This window comes from Amphiura filiformis, chromosome 1 (genome assembly GCF_039555335.1).
Source record: "Amphiura filiformis chromosome 1, Afil_fr2py, whole genome shotgun sequence".
Classification (NCBI taxonomy): domain Eukaryota; kingdom Metazoa; phylum Echinodermata; class Ophiuroidea; order Amphilepidida; family Amphiuridae; genus Amphiura; species Amphiura filiformis.
In genome coordinates, this window is record NC_092628.1 from 73,844,082 (window position 1) to 73,868,437 (window position 24,356).

At 37.6% G+C, this 24,356-nt stretch overlaps 1 protein-coding gene across 1 annotated transcript; it reads right to left on the minus strand.

Moving 5' to 3' along the window:
* Nucleotides 1–14,549: 14,549 nt before the first annotated feature.
* LOC140166909 (NADPH oxidase 3-like) lies at nt 14,550–23,841 on the minus strand. Its single transcript, XM_072190397.1, has 7 exons — nt 23,755–23,841; nt 19,806–19,940; nt 19,345–19,463; nt 18,921–19,040; nt 17,382–17,574; nt 15,977–16,101; nt 14,550–15,350 (listed from the first exon to the last, which is right to left on the minus strand). Exons 2-7 carry the CDS (start codon nt 19,902–19,904, stop codon nt 15,224–15,226), a joined length of 783 nt encoding a protein of 260 aa, XP_072046498.1. The 5' UTR covers nt 19,905–19,940; nt 23,755–23,841; the 3' UTR covers nt 14,550–15,223.
* Between the last annotated feature and the right edge of the window lie 515 nt (nt 23,842–24,356).

Here is a 24,356-nt window from a genome sequence, read left to right on the forward strand (position 1 = left end):
TGCCACCCACTTCTGACTGGGTTAACAAATGATGGCATTCGCGCCGAGATCTGAAGTCAGCTCCATCTGACCAAGCCTTGATGGACAAGATGAATCAAATTGTGAAGATGCAAAGAGAACGGCAGAAGAAGCTGTCTGTTGGCAAAAAGCAGAATGCCAAGGTTAGTGCTGTAGAGTGTCAACCACAGAAAAAGGCAGCAACACTGAAGGTGGCCCACCTTGAAGACTTTAAGAATGAAGACAAAGAGATGCTCAAGGTGGGTCAAAACAGCATCAAGGAGGAACTGAGTAGTAATCAGCAAAGGACACCACCATACCAACCATCCAGTAGCAGAGCGAGGGTGAGAGGTACTAGGTAGTCTGAATTGTCGCAGCCAAAGCAAGATAAATATCTTCAAAAATGGTAAGAGGCATTCCTGTGGTTATACTATGAAAAGGGGGCAATGACCTGCAAGTCATGCGTGGAGGTGAAAGGGCAAAAGTTTCATGTTAGTAGTGGAAACAATTTTGCAGACACAGCTATTGGCATTAAGACTTAATAAATTTCAACTTAAGAAAACTTTAAAAGGAACAGCAGCAAAATCATCTACAGAACATGGTCGCCTGGCAAGTTTGCTTAAACTGCATCCTAGAAGAGAAGATTTAGCAGAAGCAGCTGCCAAAGCAACGGTATGGCAGGTGGGGAAACAACTGACAGAAGAGAAACCAGCCATGTAGACACTGTTTATTTTACATCTTATTATCTTTTAATTTCAGGTACAAGCAATACTTGGCAGAGCCTGGTGTGGAGTCTCCCATGCTATGACCAGTGCACATAGCATCGTGTTGGTTGCCTGGTTTGCCGCAGTATTGTAACACTAAACCCATATCCAGCACTACTACAGGTTTTTCATGGCAGAAGAGAGTGAGGCCCAGAGTGTGCTGCGGATGATAGACCTATTGGAGCCAGGCATTAAATACAACACCATCAATCTGTACATGAGCTTCATAGTAGATACGTGCCCAAAGTTAATGCAAACATTGACCAACGAGACCTCCATGGAAGCCATGCATATGATGACAGCGACCAAGGCCTACAACTTTTTTTGAGGATTGCAGCACCTTCTAAAAAGTTCTTACTCAATGGCTGCCACAAGATCACCTTTGGAGACTTGATGGACGCGATGCTGTGAGCCCTACCATATGGCCGGGGCAATGAGCATATTTCAGTCTTCCACATAGTCTTACAGGCAGGTTTCCAGAAGCTAAGTAAGCACTGGACACGCATCCTGCCAAAGCCATCTACAAGCAAGTGCATGTGTTTGACCCCCAGATATTTGCAATTCTCCCCAACCCATGACAATTCCACTCAACATCATCACCACTAACAGTCAAATGGAAGAGAACAACACAACACAGTACTATAACTTGCAGCACTGGGTGGTCAAAAATTTTTAACAAGTAAATAGGAATAGACCTAGACCTACATTGTACTTTGTAAATTATGTTGCCACTCATTGGGCCTTGACTTTAAAAGTTGGAATTGCTTTTACCATTTTATATTGAAATTCGGTGTTGGATTTGCCCATGAAACTTTTAACTTCAATGAAACTTGAACTTGAAGTTTTGATGTTTGAACTTTTCATGTGATTATAATCATTTGATGGATGGAATACTTCACAGTAATTTGGTAAGTAAGCTTATACTTTTCTTGGCAAATAAACAGAGTCATCCTCAGTTTATAAAAAATTCAGGCATCCGTAAGGTACCACAGGGCAATTCGCATGATAATACAATGTAACTGCAATTATGAATGAGGTGAAAGAGGCTCACTATTTTGGAGTAATCCTAGATTCTACAATAGACATTTCTCATATGGATCACCTTTCGTTTTGCTTTCGGTACGTTGACTCACACTTCAACATCCAAGAGAGATTTGTGCTATTTAAAGACATTAAACAAAGATTTGGCATATCTTTTGAAAGTTTTGAATGAAACACTCGAGGAATTGGGATGGTGAATGGTGAAAAAGGTGGAAAAGCAGAATTGGGATGGTGAAAAAGGTGGTAAAGCATCAAAAGGACTTTGCTTTAAGTCACAAGTTGAAGAAAATAGTGGAATTGTGAGACTCGTGCAAACAGCAGCCAGCGCATTTGCCCATGGTGGAAGTGCAGCTGCAAGAGTACATGGCCAGTTCAAGATATCTGTGAAGGACTTGAAGAGTAAGGCCCACATGAAGTGGCAAGACAACATATTGCAACCAAAAGTACCAGGAAAGCTTTTGTTGACTTCAGAAGAAAGTACCCATTGATTAAAATAACCTGCTTCAGCCGTCTCAAGCCCTTTTTTGTAAAAGCGCCAACATGGAGAGATCTGCAACAGTGTTGTTGCAAAAAATGTTTTCGCGCATTGATGTTATATCGTTCAAAACAGGGCATTGGTCCAATCTTTTCTAGCTTGTACGAAATGGTAGAAGCAACTCTTTGCAATTGCAATAAGGAAACTGATGAGGAGTATCATGATTCCTGTTGCCTTACTAGAACATGTGATAGGTGTGGCGTTTCAAATCTGTTTTTTGATTAAAAGGAAACAGATGAAACATCAACAGAGAAAGTAACTTGGTGGACATTTGAGTGTGTAACTAATGATGATGGTAAAAAGAGACTAACATAAAAAAAAATACTCGGCCATTTCAATAGTCAATTGTCTTAAAAGCTCATTGGGCCCATTCCATGTCAACTCAGGGATGTGCACCGCAGCACCTCTTCAATTTTTTTCTTTTTCTGTGTGGTGGTAGATATTGATGAGAAAGGAAAATTCCGAAAATTTGAGCTTCATACTCCATTTCGTTTTCCGTGGCATCAATTTGAAATTTCGAGGGGTCCGCGTAAAAAATGTGTCGCAACGCGAAAGACGATGTTTGGAGGTCCATGAATGTATAAAGGGAACCATTTACAACTTTGAAAAGTATGTATCCTGGGGTACTTATTTGTGTAGAATTCAAATCTGGCATCAGAAAACTTGTAACTCCTTTACTTCAAAAGATATAGGGCCCTCAAAAGTTGGTCATCCGGGACTTTCAGGGGGCCAAAACTCCAAAAAGTAAAAATAATTTTATGGGCCCATTTTTTGCTAAGAGCCCTTTAAAGGAATTACTCAACCAATATTGAGCCTATTAGAAGATTTGAATTCAAAGTTACCCACAAACCCCAATTGTACATTTTTTGTACATTCTGACCCCCCTGAATACCAATGTCAGGCATTTTGATCCACCATCAAAGTTGTAAATGGTTCCTTTATACATTTATGGACCTCCATTGGCGTTGTCTTCATGGCACATCAGCGACACATTTTTACGCTGACCCTAAATTTCAAATTGATGCCACGGGAAAACTAAATGGAGTATGAAGCTCAAATTATCGGCATTTTACTTTCTCATCAATATCTACAAACAAACAAAAAAAGAAAAAAATTGGAAGAGGTGCTGCGGTGCACATCCCTGGAGTTGACATGGAATGGGCCATTGATCATACCATCTATTCACTGCTTTGGAATGTGACTTTTCTGAAAATCTGGCATGCACAATTCAAGAAGAGATACAAAGCCTACATTGGGCAACAAAACAAGTAACAATACATTCAATGGTATTATGGTGTCTAAGTGTACCGATGGACGAGACTTCTGACAGCTATGTTGAGGAGCACTGGATGGTGTTCAGTGATGACTTGAACCATGATTATCATTTTGTTTACAAAATACTTCAGGATATTGTAATTTCTGAGTTAAATAGTATTGGGTGTGACTATACTGTGCTACACTGTCGCAGTGATGGTTGTACAGCACAGTACAAGAGCTGTAATGTGTTTGGAGATATGTTAAGGACTGAGGAAGCACTCAGAGTTCCAATAATCTGGAACTATTCAGCAAGCGGGAAGAGCAAAGGGAAGGTAGACTCTTCAGCTGGTGTAAGACTACTTCTAGAAAAGCTGTGATTGCAGAGGTTGATAACACTGTTATTCAATCATCTAGTGACCTCCTCAAAACAGGCTGATATTGATCGCAGTACAAGGTGGTACCTTTTTATAAAACAATACCGGGTGTGTGTAAACTCCATTGTGTGTCCTATTGCAATCAGAATGGACAGCTCAAAATCAGGAACCTCAGCTGTTATTTTGCAGAATGCATGAAGAATAATTCTAAAGACTGCATAAATGTATCACATGTCAGTCCTTTTAGTAAAGTAAGCTTCTCCTCGGATGAACCATCAACCTCATCATCAGGAATGTACCCATTGTTAATGTGCCTGTTGATAATGAGTTTAATTTCTTTGGCTGTTAGAGGCTCTATTGCAATTAGAGAATTGTAATACCTAAAACATACCAAAAAAAGCCCCAAAATGTCACCATTTTACCCTGTTCTGGAAATGGGCCCACCTTATGACATGTGCCCGCAGCTTGTGTCATTATGCAAAATATCAACATACTGTATTTAAATGTCATTTTTTAATAGGAAGAAGCTATCAATGATCTTACAATTCACCCATATGAAACCAACAGCTTTTATAATATATCTCACAGGTTCACCAGATGCCAAGAGGGTACCCAGTTCCAAGTTTGACATGGGCGAGGTATCAAGACTGAGCAAGACAGGAGCATTACAGGAAAGTGGCATCTTTCTGATTGGTTGGGGGCATGTGCCCTCTTCAGCATACTCAACCCCCCGCCTCTAAGAAACAAGTTGCATCAATTTTCAAACCTGGAAACAGTGGCGTCGTATGGGTCATCATATCGGGGGGGCATCGACCATGATTGTGGGGCGCAAGTCATTTTTCGGCAATTTTCCTAAATAGGATTTTCTAAATTTAAAATGCCCCCCAGCCACTGTCTGGAAATCTGATATTCTGTACGGAAAATCAAATATGAGAAGATCATCCACAACAAACTATAAAATCAGTAAACACTACTGTTGGAACTTCATTGTGTAATAAGACACATTTATTTATTTACAAGTATTTTCTTTTCTCTTTGATTTACAGCGCAGAATCACACACAGTGAGCTGAAGGCATGTGATTGGAATAACGTTTCCCTGTGAAGATGAGAAGAAAAACATGACTGAAAGTTTTTATAATGCCATTAATCAAACAGATTCTGTTTTGACTTTTAAAATGATATAAATTTACTAATGACAAAACAAAAGCACTGCTTTCAAACTTTTTCTACTTTATAATATAGGCATGGACAGATGGACACTCATTAGCTATATGGCCATAGAACGAGTGATGTTGAACAAGGAAAGTGCACAGCATACAATAAAAAGAGTCTGAAGGTCATCTAACTTTGCATACTGATGGAACCACAAAAAAGCGCAAAGCGTACACCACCATGCTTGTCTCAACGAAAGAGGAAACTGTGGGTTTGAGTCTGCATGATATTGAGACTGAAAGTGCAGACTCATTACTGCAAGACACCCGCGAAGCTCTTGATAAACTTTTGCAACTCAACTTAGGTCGCACTGACATCTCAAAAGATCATGCAATATTGGCTAAAGTCAAAAACACAATGACTAACCATTGTAAAGTTACCAAGGCATGCATTCAAAAAATGGAGAAATGGTGGGCTACCATCCTCCTCGAAGTAGTTGAAAATTGGGAGACCATGACTGGTGATGTTAAGCAAGAAATGGCTACCATGTCACATGAATGTGACATGATGAACGCCGAGTGAGATCACACAAATTGGCGGAGCTCCTAAATATTTCGTAAATTTTACAGCTTTTAGCAACATTCGTTGTCTGATTTTTACAATGGGGAATCCAGGACAATAAATCAAACCAAAAGAGACCTCCAACAACTCCATCTAAGGACAGTACAGTGAGAAAATCGCGGAAAAACGATTCCGACTCAGATAGGGAGTTAAGCTTAACACCAAGTCAAAATGGCGGCGCTATGATTCAAGGCAAAGATGGCGGCGACCATAGTAACCTAGGTGAGCGTAGCATGCAACCACCGCAATGGTTTGTTATGTTCGAGAAACGACAAGAGGTTCGCTTTGAAAACATTTCAAAGACATGTAAAGATATGTATGAAGGTTACACCCTTACCAAAGTGAAAAGCTAATTAAGCCTTCACTAGGCTGTTACTCAGCAGTTGTAAGTTTGAACAGCCAGTAGCTTAGCTGCTACAATGTACAATGTACATGCTTGGAACAGCTATAATTTAGCCTTCACATTTTTGAACAACTATAATTATAGCCTTCACATTTTTGAACAGTTATAATTTAGTCTTCACATTTTTGAACAGCTAGTTTAGCTATATAGCTGTTCGATTTTTGAATTTGGCTTATAGCTGTTAGCCAGTTATAGCCTTCACTAGCCTTCACTTCCTCAGTGGCTGACCCAAGGGTCAAATAGGTGCATGATGGGAATACATTTCTAACTGCCATTTTGAACTGGTGTGGATGAATGCAGATGGAATCTAAATGTTTCCAGCTTTATTTATAGGCCTTGTTTTTCACTTTTTACATTTGGGATGCATGTTATGTGGACAATATCTTATGTAATGCATGTAGTTATCTTTGTGTGCAATAATATATGCCGCATCATGGATAATGTAAGTATAGTTACGCTTAAATTTTGCAGGCTAAATTAGTACATGCTAAGTGAAGGCTATAATCATCGAACAGCTAGTGAAGGCTATTATTGAACAGGTAGTGAAGGCTGTTATTGAACAGCTAGTGAAGGCTGTTATTGAACAGCTAGTGAAGGCTGTCACTAGCTGTACCTAATTTACATAATTCATCATTTTGAAGGCTTAGACTTAGTAAATACTAAATAACAGCTACTATCTGAAGGCTAAATTACCTGTTCAGTGAAGGCTTCCAAACAGCTAATTGAAGACCTTCATTTATGGTAAGGGAAGGCACTGGTTGCAGAAACTCTACAAAGCAGGAGATGTGTTAGGTAGGTGTAAAGGTGTTCACTTGCCGATTTGCTTTATTTTGTTATTGTTTTCTAATTGTTAAATAAATGATCCACCAAAAGTCGCTCTGATTTCTGGAGCCCATGTGTACCATGCATGTGATATGATTAGTAGCATGATCAATCAGTGCAATTTTATATTATTATTAAGTTGTCATTCATGTAACAGTCAAAAAAAATGTTGTTCTTTATATGTTACAGGTGCTACACACCCATCTGCGGGGATGTTTCGTTACACTCAATATGCCTTTGGTAGGTCTTTGCAATGGTATTTGTGCTATATACTATCAGTGGACGAAAAGAAGAAGGAATACGTCTGCAAGGATTTGTTGATTAAGGACAGACTGTAAATATAATTAGTTAATTAGGTAATTAAGTTAATTACTGTTTTGAGTCTTCAGCAGGACAATTGTATGAGATATTTTGAAGACAATGCATATCTATAAGCATTTACAGAATGAAACTATCATCTTGTAGCTAGAGACTGCTGACAGGTAGTTATATGTTTTTGAGTTAGCTGGGACAGTAGATAAGGAGTGTCATCGCAATATATAGCATACCGCTACCAATGTTGTGTTCATAAAGCCCAGTCCAGAAACATTCTATCAGGGTGATGCAAATCTGAAACCAGGGAACTGGTTTAGCAAAACCCTCCAAGAACAGGTATCATCAAATATCACAGATCTTGAAGAGGACTTGAAATCTTCCATCTTTGGAATAATGCAACAATATCCCCACTAAAAAAGAGGGGTTAGTCACCATTAATCATGTTACTGGGCAAATAGCACTCAATACTACAGCTAAAACATGTATTGAAAGAGAGGGACCAAATTGACCTGATCACAAAGACAACCTTCAAAGCATTCTGTGAAACGAGATTGGTAGAAAACTTTACGAGCCACTATAGAGGTTCGTCTCGAGGATAGGACGACCTAAGACTTAAGAATGCAAGTTTTCGTCATGCTAGTTATCGGCAGCACAAGCCACTACAGAGGTTTGTCTCAAGGATAGGACGACCTACGACTTAAGAATGCAAGTTTTCGCCATGCTAGTTATCGGCAGCACAAGCCACTACGGAGGTTTGTCTCAAGGATGGGATGACCTAAGACTTAAGAATGCAAGTTTTCGCCATGCTAGTTATCGACAGCACATGCTGTGGCAACATGGAGGATTAGGTCATGGGTTGCGGTGAGTTATCCCAAGTTGCTGCGTGAGAAAGATTAGAGACACCTACCCCGATGCATTTGGCCAGTATGTGTCGTTTAGGCCCGACAGATTTAAAGAAAGAAATGTATTGAAAAAAATACCCAAAAGGCAGAAGAAAGGACATTCATGAACAATGTTGGAAAGAAGATTACTCCCCCAGAAGAGCGTGGATGTTTTCCAAGATAAAGACTCAGGAGCCAACAAGGTTAAACAAAATAGGGGACAGCGGAGGCAAACTTCAAGGGAGGAGATATGTTAGGTAGGTGTAAAGGTGTTCACTTGCCGGTTTGCTTTATTTTGTTATTGTTTTCTAATTGTTAAATAAATGATCCACCAAAAACATGTTGGAAATGCAAAAAAAGGGGGGCACGTTCAAAGGTGTGTGAGGTGGCGATCGGTTTAAAAGGCATTTCACTGCCAGCCTGGAGTATGATACGATCTGTGAGAGCTCATGCTTTGGGCTTGTCTTGAGTGAGAATTCCCTTCCTCTCCCAAAATGTTCAAGCACTTGTGTTAAGTTGCGTTGCTGAATATAGTTGTAGAATATTGTTAATTCTCACCCACATACATGAACACCAATTATAGAGCACAGAATAATAACAGGACTCTATATACTACCATGGTAGCAGATGTCAAAAAGGATTGAGGTCCACATGAGGTGGTATTTCTATACTTGGAGAAGGAACATACCTTTATGTCCGCAGATTCTTTTCATGCTCAGGTGGAGAAAGGAATGCAGACTAAGAAGCAGAACTTGATGCAGAAGATTTCCAGGCCATCATCAATGCCAAAGGAATTGCTGCACCCATGGAAGTAGGTGTTTTGTAAACAAACAAAGGTTCTATATAACATGCACTGATCCATGGCATTTTTGACACATGATGAGCGTATGTCATGTTTTCTTTCCATGATAAAATGAGTGGAAAAACAACATTTCCAAATTACATTTATCCCCTGGTAAAATGACTCTTTCATGCACATGTTTTTACACCTACTTTACATAGGCTAGGAAACTGGCACGGAAAGACTTCGATATAATAATATTATATCAGAGCCGGAATCCATCGCGCATAAACTGCAGTACCTGGGGGACACCTAGCTGTGCAAAGAATATTCTTGACGGTTTCAGAGAGAAGGGAGGAAAGGAATGGTTGAGGAAACTCTTCCAGGGAAGAGATATGTTAGGTAGAAGTAAAGGTGTTCACTTGCCGATATGCTTTATTTTGTTATTGCTTTCTATTTTGTTAAATAAATGATCCACCAAAGACATGTTTGAAATGCAAAAAAAAGGGGGGCAAGTTCAAAGGTGTGTGAGGTGGCGATCAGTTAAGGCATTTCACTGCCAGCCTGGAGTATGATACGATCTGTGAAAGCTCATGCGTTGGGCTTGCCTTGAGTGAGAATTCCCTTCCTCTCCCAAAATGTTCAAGCACTTGTGAATATCTCTAATTCTCACCCACATACATGAACACCAATTATGGGGCACAGGATAAGAACTGGACTCTATATACTGCCATGGTAGCAGATGTCAATAAGGATAGAGGTCCAGATGAGGTGGTATTTTGATACTTGGAGAAGGGTCATACATTTATGTCGGCAGATTCGTTTCATACTCATGTGGAGAAAGGAATGCGGGTCGAGAAGCAAACATTTGATGCAGAAGATTTCCAGGCCATCATCAATGCCATTCATTCATTCGAATGTCATGAAACATCTTGACAAGTATGGCATATTGACCGACCATCAACATGGCTTTCGCCGAAATCGATCGTGTGAATCTCAATTAATACTGACAACAAACGACTTCGCCAAATCCCTCGACAAGGGGCGACAGACAGACGTCATCATAATGGACTTCAGCAAGGCCTTTGATGTAGTTCCACATCAGAGGCTCTTGCTGAAACTTGCCCATTATGGTGTGGATGGACCGACGCTAACATGGATTTCTAACTTCCTAATGCAAAGAAAGCAAAAGGTTGTTATAGGAGGTGATGCATCGGACTGGGTACATGTCAAATCAGGCGTTCCGCAGGGCACTGTACTCGGTCCTTTGCTTTTCTTATTATATATTAATGACCTCCCCGACCAAATCACCTCCACTGTCCGACTTTTTGCTGATGATTGTGTTCTTTACAGAACAATCAGCAATGACGCAGCCGCCGACAAACTCCAAAAGGACCTTGACAGACTCTGTAGCTGGGAACATACATGGTGCATGAATTTCAACATAGCCAAATGTTTTGTCTTAAAGGTTACAAATGCCAAAGAACCAAAACAACATACATATTCACTAAATGGTTCCGTTCTTAGTCAAACAAATTCACACACATATCTTGGTGTAGACATCTCAAACAACATGAAATGGAAAAATCACATTAGTCAAGTAGCTGCAAAAGCTAACAGATCACTGGGTTTTATAAAAAGAAATCTACGGGGATGCACTGAAGATATCAAGAACATGGCTTACAAATCATTGGTGCGACCTTCCATGGAGTACTGCGCTGCAGTCTGGGACCCTTCCACCGCGGACCAAATATACCAACTTGAAGCTGTTCAGCGCAGGGCTGCCCGCTTTGTTAAAAACATCTATGACAGGCGGAGCAGTGTCACCGACATGATGACGGATCTGGAGTGGCCACTTCTATCTACCAGACGGAAAATATCGCGTCTCAGCCAGTTCCAGAAATCCACGAAGGTCACCTAGCCATCCCGGTCCAAACCCTACTGCACCCGGTAACACGCTCCACCAGGAATAATCACAGCAAAGCCTTCATACCACCACAACCATCAAAGGACACCTACAAATTCTCATTTCTACCAAGGGCTGTCACCGAATGGAACTCACTGCCAGAATCATCAATAGCAATAACTGACCCCATAGCTTTCAAAGCACATCTACAAGAAATTTACAAATAGTGAAAGAAAAAAAGCACACACACCGAAATCCGGTTTATTTTCCCCACCTGGGGTGTTTAACCGTACTGAACTTGAACTTGAACTTGATGCCAAAGTAATGGCTGCACCCACGGAAGTAGGTGACTTCGTCATGTATGAAAACGGAGTTAGCAGTGGTAATTTCACCAACAAACCGTTGTTGTGTGCTGTGCAGCAAGTAAAGTTCCTAAAAGGATAGACCTTCATTGGAAGTTTGAAATAGATGACAAAGACAAAAATGATCAGTCTGGAGCTTTCTTGAAAAAGAAGATAGCTGAGAAAATCATGCGAGGGAGCAAAAATGTCCCTTTCCCACATCTTGCCAAACAGTGTGGTGTACCAGAGAGCAAGAAGAATGACATATTAACAAAGCTTTGTCGTTACATGTCTGTCAATCGACATTCATTCTGGGAGCGTCTGGCTACTGACAATGATTCCCGGGATGCGATACGTCAACATGGCAGGCCCAAATAGGGACATATCATCACCTGAGAGCTTGGAGATGTGTGGATGTTCCTGGGAAGTACGAAAATGGTTGAAAGACAGACTTTTATACAGATATGTGATTAGTGTTGGCGACTATTTGTATGTACAGTCATCATTAACACTGTATTCAGTGGAGGTCGGCAAATGGCTGGTGTACTGCCAATGGCTAAATACCAACTGGGAATCTTGTTATGTTTATAATAGTCTGCTGCTGCACATGTTTATGTTTGATTTGCGCACAGAATTCATGATACATTATCGCCTGCTCACACAGTGGTGTCTTAATCTAGGGGGTTCAAAGTTTTAAAGCTTTAATGGATAGTATGTGCTTTTAAGATCCTCTATACTTTTAACTTGGACCTTGGACACTGTTCAGCCCAATTGGCAACTCCCAAAAAATGTCAAAATCTTTCTATGTCAAGGATTTACTTGGCAATATTGGAAAACAAAACCCATTCCAACAACAACCCTACTACAATGGGAGAAAAAGCATCAATTTTGACCTACCTTAAGAGATTTTTTTATATGAAGTATCAAGAAGTTGGATTAATTTGGTACAAATTTTGACAAGTTGAACCATCTTTAAAGCAAATCAGTACATAAATAATTACCTGTTCCAATCATTCACATACAAATTAGTCATAATTATGATTAGGATAAAACAATACAAAAAAATCAGTTTTACAAGTACATATCATGGAAATTTAGCATAAACTATTACTATTAGGATTGGAGATTTGTTTTTGTATTCCAAACAGAAACATAAGGAAATGCAAAATACAGTAAGCCAAAAAATTAAGGTATCGGTTATGTTCACCTCCTGTATATCCTAAACAAAGACAGAGATGTCATAATTGGAACCTCATTTGTGGAAATTGTTCAAGAAATAAAGACACGGCGATCCCAAAACCCAAGGAAGATACCAATGTAAAGTTGCCGTTTCCTTCATTGCATGCCCTATTGATTTGTACACAAAGCATTCGTGAACAAGAGAACTAGTGCCGCGCTTTCATTGATTAGCACATTAAAACTAGCGCTATGCTTTCACTGATTAGAACACAGTGCAACTTTTGATTTTGTTTCTTCATTAGGTTTTAGGTCACCGTTTCTTTAATTCTCAACCAATTTCAACAAATAAGGTCTTAAATCCAAGCTAAAGAGTACAGATATTGACCGCTTGTTTTAATTTTGATACATTTGTCTTTATTAGGGATATACAGGGGTCAACATAACTGGTACCTTAATTCTTTGGCTTACTGTATACTGCACAAGCTCTTCCATCTTCCTTAACATTAAGGTGCTGAACAAAATTACCATAAAGAATAAGCTCATGCAGTGTTATGTACCCAGTGTTGTTATTTTGATTTAACACTGCTAAAAATACTGATCATTATGCCTGTACCATAATATGCACACAACATAGGAGCATCATTTTCTTTGCAAGGGGGTCCCTCATTTGACCAGGATCAATTTTTATGACCCCTTATCTCAGTTTGAAAAATTTTATGACACCTTACTCCCATATACAACTCAAAACAAATGATAAAAAAGGCCGGGAAATGTGTAATGACCTACCCATAATTTATTGCAAGAAATGTGTGCATAGCGCACAAAAAATTTGATTGTAACTGCAACTTTGGACAATATCTATGATGATATTGGTTGCATGCCCTTTGATAATTTGACAACCTCCCCCATATTGTTTGTGGAAAATATAGGAACCCCACTTCCAAAGAAAGTTAATGCCCCCTAAGCACACATGTATGTAAACTAACACACAACTCACACAGCTGGAGTTGGGTGGTTTACTAGCTTGGCAAGAACAAACATACATATATGAACACAAACACACCCCGAGACATACATTGACATGCACAAACACCCCTAAATATACATACACAAGCACATTTCTAATTTACATTAATAATTACTGATATATAAACATGTGATTGGACACCACGAATCAGCCATAAACTCGGCCCCCGGTCAATTTTGTTTTATTTCATGTTTAGAAAATATAAATCATAAGCTTTAAAATAGTATGCCATTTGACTTCAAATGATATCCCGAAGCGGGGTTATGGTTTGTTGAACTGTTTTTCTTCAACAAAATTGTACCTTTTTTTTCGGTTCTACATGTGTCTCTTTTTCCACCTTTCTGGTAATAAATATCAAACAGTCATAATTGGCGATCATTTCAAATCATCCCCAAGTCAACGAGGTTCAGGAATGTCCTCTCATTGTTAATTATTGGTTATAAGTACCTAGACAAAATACAATGCTTTGTTATCCACCACTTGAGCAGGGTTTAGCCAAAGCAAACAAAGACAAGATCTACTTTTATAGAAATAGGTAGAAGCTTATTATCCTCTTCAGCAATAGGATTATTGATTGGTTTAAACAGTGTTTGATAAGATACTTGTCGCACCGAATTGAGATACCTATGAATACGACCTACAGGCACATTTTACACTAGTAACTCAGAATACAATTTGCAGAGTTTCCGGCTCATTCGTAGTGTCCAATCACATATTGTCAATTTTATAACAAATTGTGGCACATTTGGTGAGGTTTACATATAACATACATATTAAAAATAAATGTATAAAACACACACTATTCACATTATAAAGCCCAAGGTATAAATCTAAATTAGAGAGTACTGTCACTCAGCACTGAGTAAGATTTGGTCAGCTTCATTTTCTCCTAAAAAACACATTTCACTGTGATAGTGCTCAAAGACTACAAATCTTTTTTTTTTTCAAATGAAAGGAATATGATGCAATGTTATCACATGCTGCAGATGTGTCCATTCACTCGGTCGGACATCCGGGAAAATTGTCCCCTTCGTCCTTTTGCACAAGCGCACGCATAGCAACCAGCTCGAGAAAGGGGAACTGCACATGCACACGCTGGTTTTACAAGGCTATTTCCCCTTTGTGACGTCTGTCCGACCAAGAGAATGAATATTAATGAAGCATCCTTGACCTATCAGCCATGCGAGAAGTAATTTGAAAGCCATTCATATTTTTGTTTTCAATGAACGTTATGTATCACATTCCTTTGTTACCGTTGTCATTTTTTTTTTATGAACTACAACTTCAGACTTTCATATTGTAGTTCATTTACTGGTAAAACTATTTTCAATTGCAATTTCATATTTATCTTCAAAAATTAGCAATTTCATAATTCCATTTTTGAGTTGCTGCATATTTCAGATCAATATTGATAATCTCACTCACTATTCTTGTACCAATTAAATCCACACCACAATCATGCATAATCATGATAATCTCTAAATGCCAGGTGAATATCAAACTTCATTTTCAAAGTTTTACATTTTGGTGATTATAGTACTGAAGAAAAAAAATCATTATTCCTGAGCAAATATTACGTAATGTCACATTAAATGAATTTCATTCATAAAAATCACAGATAGAATATGAAATTATCATTATTCACTTTGACTGGCATCAAGTTGGTGTAATACGTTGGGCTAAGATCCACATTCAATATGATGTGAATTCATACTTAAACTATCAAACCTGTGGTTCCAGCAACAAATACGCAGTCATGCTGATTCCTCCACTGATGGCCATGACTTAGTTGATACAACCCCTCATCTCCCATTCTTCACAGCATCTCAGAAGTTTTCCTTGTTGTAAAAGAAGATTGTTCCACCTGCTTCTCGGCTAGTGTAGTTATTGCAGCATTTGTGAAGGACCTTGGAGAGTGGTTTGGGGCCACAGAAAAACACACCTATATGTTGACTGAGAAAAATCAATATTGAAGACATTTAAAATAATAAGTTTGTAATATTAGATTAACCAATATCACACCCTCTATTATTTTTTAATGAAATGTCAAAAATTCCACTTTCAGTACACCAAACGACATTTCCACAAAGTTTCAGAAACATTAGTTACACTAGAAGCAGAATCAATATATTTTCTGTAAGCGGTTAAGACTGGTTATTGTATATAGTTACAATGAAAAGTAACCCTTTTTTATATGGGGATAAAATGATAAACTTTCCTTTACTTATGATGTCAAAACATGGTTTACAATTTTGAAGAAGCAGTTAGTCTCAGAATTGAATTTAGATAACCACACATAGGAATGAATGATCAACTAATATCCAATTGCATCTATCTTTGGGATGCATGATGGATACAATCCTCCACCCACCAGTTCCACCTTAATATATTACTTTGTGCAACAAAATATAATTGCTTTTTACTACATCATGCTCCCCTTGTCATAACCAGTCCTGCGATTTTACAAATGGACATATACAAAACTGCTAAAAAACACTTGGATGATGTGTGATGTGGATTACCATACATCTCACTGACAGCTGTCAACTACAGTTCATGTTTATAACTAATTTTCTTACCCTTTATTGTCGTCTGCTATCTGTTTGAAGTTGGAATGCCATATTGGTCGGCCATAGTTAGTTTTCTGTCTCAATCCTGTTACTGCATCTATCTCTTGCTCTTCTGCTAGGTAAATATTTTTGGCCTGTATTGAAAATGTACCAAATATGGTATTTATGAGCAGACGAATGAAAGAAATTTGAATCACATAAAAAAGGCAGCTGCTTTGCAAGTTGTGCAAATAAATCAGAAGTTTTAATCCATTATAGTTCTTCCACTTTATAATTACACCTAGGCCATATTCACAATGATTTCCAACAGTTCTAAATAATTTTGACTGTACAATGGCTGCATTTAACCAGTGTAATTTATATATTTGCTTTCCATGTTTAAATTTGTATAATGTGTTATTATCATGTTTATTGTAAAGCGCTTTGAGATATTATATTGTACTGCGCTATATAAGAAATAAATTATATTATAAATTATTATTATGAAACCCGCACATGTGATAGTCAACTTCCATTAGTTTAAGCAACTTCTGATCACAAATACATAATTACAGTGGGAATTCCAATTGAATGAACGCAGCTTTCAACAGCTGTATTCGATCCAACCGCGATCGTATTTTGCATATTGCAAACTACAACTTGGAATACAATACTAACCAATGACGAGTGCGTTGGCATGGTTGGATTCACTTTCGTGTTACCCACGCACAGTCGCACACACGGGCAAACATCACGCAGCGTGCAGTGTACGCAAAAAATTGTCACGGTATGTCAGGCTGTTTTCATTCAATTGGAATTTCCACTGTAGCTGCATTGATCAAGTGGTTATGAATTTGGGCATAATTAAAAGCTCTAATATCTTGCATTGTGAATAAATCTTTATATTATATAAGTTTGCATGTCTCTACAACATGTAATACAGAATCAACAGTCTAGTGCACAGTTCAGTCATCCATTGAATTATGTCAAAGAACAGACAGACTCCACCATACCTGCACATTACTCATTGACAGGCAAAAAGCATATCTTCATATTGGTTTGCCATAATTATACCCAACTACCTTTGAGAACTAACACAAGCTTGCTTATGACCTGCACATAATTTGATTATGCCAAAATGCATGTTAAGTACCAAGAGCTTATAACATTTTGTTATGTTTATGCCAACATGTAAGAACATTATTATTTGAGTTAAGTCTTAATTGAAGAATACCAGCGGTGCATGCTAATCGGGTCCCCATAACACTGTACATTATTTTGTAGTCCACATGTGCTAATCCACACAGTAAAAATTACATAGCATTACAAATGAGGCTACATGGAGTCCCACCACTTTTCCCAATTTCTTTGTTAGCAACTGAGTAAAGAAGTGTGATACATATCTAGCCATTCTATTATTTTAATGTTTACTTACCTGATCCGGATCCCATCCTCGAGACAAATATATATGATATTCGAGAAAATCTGCTTTCCCTATAGCTGTCAGATCATTCTCTACTTGAGCTAACATCTCTTGAAACCATTCAAAAGCACCAAAGTCTGAACAAACCCAGAAGAAATACACCTTCTGTAGCTTTAAATCTTGGTCTTGTCGCTGCACCTTATACCTGTGGGTAATAGTAATGCAAAATATTTACTGCTCACAAAGATATTAAGGGATCTAAAATGAGCGTTTATTGCGTTTCGACAGTATTTTTGTGGGACATGAGAGCACCTCAGACCTATCGAATTGCATTCTGAATACTGAAGCATGTCTTTCTGATATCAAATAATTTTCATTTTTGAAAATCACAATATAATACAAATTTTATGACAAATTATAAACATTTGATATTTTTCAAATTTTTGATATATAACAGTCCTCGAAGTAAATTATATAAATCTAATGATATATTCTTAAAGTGTATGTAGCAGAGAGGAAAAGCCGACGGTCAATTGAAAATTTTGACCTTTCATATTGAAGATATGGATTTTTTCCCAAAAAGACCTAATTTTTTTTTTGGTGTTTTGGGAAAAAATCCATATCTTCAATCTGAAAAGGTCAAAATTTTCAATTGATCGTCGGCTTTTCATCACACCTACATACACTTAAAGTATTAATCATCAGATTTATAAAGTTTACTTCTAGTACTGTTAAATATCAAAAATATCAATTTTAATGATTTGCCATAAAATGTGTATTAAATTGCGAATTTCAAAAATCTAAATTATTTGATATCAGAATGACATTCTTCGTATTCAGAATGCAATTCGATATGTCTGATGTGCTCTAATGTCCCAAAATAAATACTGTCCAAACGTTCATACCCCAGCCCTTAACACATCTTTTTTGAGTTTCCACAGTTAGAGTAGAAACTATTAGAAGTTACAAAGTGCAACACATCAATGCTGGCAGTGCAAGCGTGAAGATCTCACCCCACCAAATAGAAACATGGTTGAGTGCTATTAATATTACCACCTGTTTCAATTCATGGGGAAAATGTTATACACTAATATTAAAATGAGCAGAAGTTTGCATGATTTGGGCAAAAAAAATGTTGATTGATCATGATTAGTAAGTACTGTTAAATCTTGCAAGTCTACCACAGATGTGAGAGATCAAGTAATTCTTAATGATTTTAAGCACCTTTTTCTTCTGTTATTTTTCAAGAAACTCTAGCATGACTTTGAATGGAGATTATGTAATTACCAGATATCATGGACACTGAGAGCTAGTCATTAAATATAATGATGGTCAAGTTACTGTGTTTCCTAGTCAAAGAGATCTGGCAAGGGATGATTTCAACCATCATAGCTGTCCCTTAGAAGTCACTCCTGTGAAATTGCATTTTTAAAGGACTCATTTAGTATACATCTCTATAGGAATGGTATTTGGTAGTGCAAGATCTAAAGGCTACAACTAACATTTGAATCACAACACCACTATGTTGCATTGTGTGTCATGACCACTTACCATATTGATTTCAATATTGATGCAAAGGGAGTAACTCCTATTCCAGCACCTATACATACTCCAACTTCATATTTAAATATATCAATACTTGCTGTCCCAAATGGGCCATCCACAGATATTCTGAAATATAATGTAATATAGAAAGAATTTGGTTAACAATCAGCACTGATTTATCAGATTTATACATAGTTTGGAAATCAACCATTGACATTGATGTCTCACTTTCTTAAAAAAACACACCTAGATTAACTAAATGCTTAATGTCGAGAACTTCTGGCCCTGCTACTCCCCACCAAGTTACGTTACTGTACCCCATACGGATCTCCAGATAATCTGTTCGCAACCACTTGCTAGCATGCTTACTAACTTGATTGCTTATTAACTTACTTGATTGGTTGATTGATTGATTGAACTGATTGATTACCTTGGTAACTTTGCAGGTGACATAGTTTCATCTTTGTCAGCTCCTACAGCTTTTACTAATGCATTTGTCCAATCCCCAACTGTTCTGATATGAACACTAAAATGATCTTCATCTGGTGCCTGTAAGTGACAAACATGCAATTCAACATACGAACTGTTATCTTAATATGGATTCAATCCATTCTGAGGAAGGATCAAATATATATTTTGAACCTCAATATTTTCTGAGATATGAAAATAGTCATACATCAGGAGCTGTAAATTAAATTTTGATGAAGTTCTCAGCATATTGCCACCTGTTAAATTAAATAAGAATAATACCTGAGAATATTTAACTTGATATCCCACAAATACAGACATTTAGCTTGTTCATGTTCCATGAGCTGTGGCATGTCCTATACCCCAAATGAGGTCATACTCAAATAACATTTCTCTACTCTATTTGCACATGTACATACTTACTGATGTTAGAGTAAATGGATGCCACTCCAATCTTGATATCTTTGGGCATAACAGGAAGACATATTGTCCTGGTTGCATATGGAAACCATCTCGTTTCATCTGTAGTTCTACTACATTGGATGGATGAGATACCACCTACACATAAAAAAATTGATAATTAGTTTGCAAGATATTTATTTTTCTCATTACATAATTCCTTGCCTTTATGTTTACATGTTCTGCAGTAGATAAAACAAGTAGTTCTGTTACTGACTGTCAAATTGGCCATTGTACTTCTGGAAATTGGACAGTGTCATCAGTATTGCCAAAACTTTTCAGCGTCAAGGCGCGGTGCATTGACTCGCCAGGCCGCGGTAAAGGATTCTCAAGTAGCCCAATTTTTTAAGCTTCCAAAAAAGCGCCCGATACCGGATATTTGGGCGGATTTACCCGAATTTAGAACACAAAACACCCAATTGGGCGGAAAAGCACTTGACTTTGAAACTTCCGGTACTTCCTGGGAAGTTAATGACCGATCAATAAATGGTCACAAAACCCATTGTAATTTCAATTTGGAGCTTCAAAGACTCAAAACCTTTACAAATCGGCTAAATTGAAAGGAAAATACATCAAATTAGTGCCGCGGCCTGAGACTGGCAAAAGTAGCCCAATTTTAGACAAGTAACGGCATGCTTTTTTGAGTAGCGGCAAGTGATCGCCAAGTAGCCCAATTGTGCGCCTAAGGCGCGGCGTTGGCATCACTGAGTGTCATTCTTAAAATCACTTTGTAATATTAACCCTAACCCTACTGAATACTACGAAACATTACAGCCTGGGTTCCCCTCCTTCAGCAGGGCAAGGAACACATAGGGCACCCAAATCAAACTACCCTCAGGCTGTTAGGATTAAGACAATATTAAAATGGTAAGCAATACTAGAAAACATGTAGAGCAACATCTATCAGGAAACATTATTAAATCAACTTGTGCAAATACTGTGTGATGGCTAATCACATTATACTACCATACTCCACCTGATTAGCATTCTGGGTGTGTAAGCATGTAGTGCCAAGGAGTGTTTAGTATTTAATGTGTAAAGTTGTAAATTAATAGATTTCAATTACCACCAATAAATTTAGTGATTTATATTATCTATAATAAATTACTGAGTTTTTCGAATTGGTAAGGCTAAAAACTTCTACGTTTTACATTATTTCGAAAACGGATTTTTGCGCTATGAGAGTAAAGTTGTCCGCACCCCAATAAAACGTCCAATTTTGTTTTTGTTTACGTTAAGGGTGTCAAATTATGTTAATTAGTTTCAAAGGCACTGGCAGCGCACTGCATGCTAAAACTTTTCACGCCAACACAATACACTAATGTTGACATAGCCTGAATTAGGCCTTCTATCCTGTCATCGGTGTGAGGATATTATGCCTGTAGTCTCAACTATTACATGACACAGTAGAAGTATGCCTGTAGTCTCAACTATTACATGACACAGTAGAAACTCAATTAACATCTATTGTTTATTCAACTAATTTATCAACATTAGCATGTATTCTGTGTTTTTATGGAGAACCTATAGTCAACAATAGAGTGTTTGTTTATTGAATTAGTTTGTAAGTGAAACTTTTGAAGGACAAATTAATCAGGGTTGCCAAACCACACCATGAATAGGCCTACTCTGCTTTGTGGTAGTGCCATGTTATCAGCATAATGTATGATCATAACTTTATATGAAATAGAGTGTAAGGAAATGTGAATAAAATTGTTTCAGCTGCACAGTGGTGTAGCCAGGACTTTTCAGAGAGAGAGAGAGGGGGGGCAAATTTCATGGGGATTGTCACAAATGGGCTAAAGAGTACGACAAATTTATCCAAAATGGGCTAACAAATAAAAAGTACAACAAATGCATAGAAATCTAAAATATCAGATCAGCCAGCAGGCCACAGGGTTACGGTTCGCTATCTCTAAGGTTCGCTATCTCTAAGGTTCGTTATCACTAATTACGAAAAAGGTTCGTTATACCTAAGGTTCGATATCACTAATTTTGAAAAAGGTTCGGTATTTCTAAGGTTCGATATCACTAATTTTAAATAAGGTTCGCTATCTCTAATTTTAAATAAGGTCCGCTATCACTAATTTATTGAAGGTTCGCTATCTCTAAGGTTCGCTATCACTAATTTAAAATAAGGTCCGCTATCTCTAATTTTAACAATCCCGGTATCCCTAAGGTTCGCTATCTCTAATTTTAAATAACGTCCGCTATCTCTAAGGTTCGCTATCTCTAAGGTTCGCTATCTCTAAGGTTCGCTATTACTAATTTCAAATAAGGTTCGCTATCTCTAATTTTAAATAAGGTTCGCTATCTCTAATTTTAAATAAGGTTCGCTATCTCTAATTTTAAATAAGGTTCGCTATCTCTAATTTCAAATAAGGTTCGCTATAGCGGTCCTTATTTAAAATTAGAGATAGCGGACCTTATTTGAAATTAGAGATAGCGGACCTTATTTAAAATTAGAGATAGTGGACCTTATTTAAGATTAGTGATACTTGAACCTTAGGTATAGCTTAACCTTAATCGAAATTAGTGATAACTTGAACCTTAGAGATAGCTGAACCTTAATTAATTAGGGATAGCGAACCTGAAACAAAATTAGTGATAGCGAACCTTAGGTATAGCGGACCTTATTGGAATTAGTGATAACGAACCTTAGAGATAGCGAACCTTCAATAAATTAGTGATAGCGGACCTTATTCAAAATTAGTGATAGCGAACCTTATTTTAAATTAGTGATAGCGAACCTTATTTATAATTAGTGATATCGAACCTTAGAACTAGCGAACCTTATTCTAAATTAGTGATATCGAACCTCAGAAGTAGCGGACCTTTTTAGGTATAGCGAACCCTTTTCGCTATTAGAGATAGCGGGATTCTGATCTCCATAGACTTTACACGTTAGTGATAGCGAACCTTAGAGATAGCGGACCTTAGAGATAGCGGGATGTCACCGGCCACAGGGGGCCAAGAGGGACGTGAATAAAATTGTGTTCATCTGCTCAGTGATGTAGCCAGGACTTTTGCAGGAGACGGGGGCAGCAAGGTACATTTCAAGGTGGGGGACAAACTTGGATGAAAATGATAAAAAATGAGCTAAAAGGTACAACAAATTTGTCCAAAATGGGCTAAAAAGCACTGTAGAAACAAATGCATAAAAATCTTAAATATCAGAGCGGCCAGCATCCCACAGGGGCCAGACTTCTCACGGTGGATATGATATGGTGGCAAGAAGACTTGCTTCCATCATGATCTAATTGCAATTTCAAGCCATTGATTTATATGGAAAAGATACTAAATATTATACTTCTAAGTTCTAAATGATAATCTCCTCTCATACCATTAATCACATTAAATAAAACATTTACATGTACACAAAATATACAAAATTTACCAACCACGAAAGACCCTGACCGCGAAAGACGGGTGACCGCTAGTACTTATAAATCCTAGATCTGTGCAGCTAAGGGGCTATTCCATTTAATATCCACACACCCTCTATGGAAGACATGACCTTAATCTCCCACACAGGGAGTGTGAATTTCAAATAGGGTTACCTGAATAGGCGATTCCATTTAAGATATAAATGGGAGATTAAGGTTGTGTCTTCCATAGGGGATGCATAGATATCAACTGGAATAAATCAAGGAAGTGGTTAGAAACAAATTGGTATTCTGGATAATAGAAAGAGGAAGTTTAGAACAAAATATCACTGCCATTGTTAACCCAACTTTATAGCAATATAGCAGTGAAGGAGAGGCTTAAACAAGTGTGTGTTAGAAAGTCCACCGCACAGTAGCTACCAATACAGGAAAGGGTGCTGGTTTGGTTGAATGCCGAAATCAGTTGAAAATATTCAACCTTTTGTCCAAAGATGTGCATTTCAGGATAAACTTAGCAAATCACATACCTTTGTAATGGTAACAGTATGGCTAGTCCTGTAAAACCTGATACATCGTTCTAAGAAGTAGATCACCAAGGGGAAAACGCACCACTTCCAACTCTGAAAAAAATGTACACCATATTTTATTTTTTAGATGCAAATTGGTTAAGGGATGGGGTATGAACGTTTGGACAGTATTTATTGTGGGACATTAGAGCACATCAGACATATTGAATTGCATTCTGGATACGAAGAATGTCCTTCTGATATCAAATAATTTAGATTTTTTGAAATTTGCAATGTAATAAACATTTTATGGCAAATGATTAAAAATTGATATTTTTGATATTTAACAGTACTCGAAGTAAACTTTATAAATCTGATGATTTATACTTTAAGTGTACGTAGGTGGGATGAAAAGCCAACGATCAATTGAAAATTTTGACCTTTCGTATTGAAGATACGGATTTTTTTCCCAAAACACAAAAAAAAATTATAGGTCTTTATGTTTTACTTCTCGTTATTTTCTAATTCTTATTAGCAATAGGTTTTTGTTATTAATATGCCTTCACAGATCTTGTTAACTTTGTCAAACATAGATATGCTAACAAATTGACACACTTACAGCT

What these genes read in the sequence shown, in the direction of transcription:
- LOC140166909 (XM_072190397.1), bottom strand. Translation starts at nt 19,904, where the DNA reads ATGAAACGAGATGGTTTCCATATGCAACCAGGACAATATGTCTTCCTG. An exon ending in TCACCTGCAAAGTTACCAAG is followed by an intron (nt 19,041 to 19,344) that starts GTAATCAATCAG and finishes ATTATATTTCAG; the next exon opens with AATATCTGTGGATGGCCCAT. An exon ending in GAGGATGGGATCCGGATCAG is followed by an intron (nt 16,102 to 17,381) that starts GTAAGTAAACAT and finishes TTTTCAATACAG; the next exon opens with GCCAAAAATATTTACCTAGC.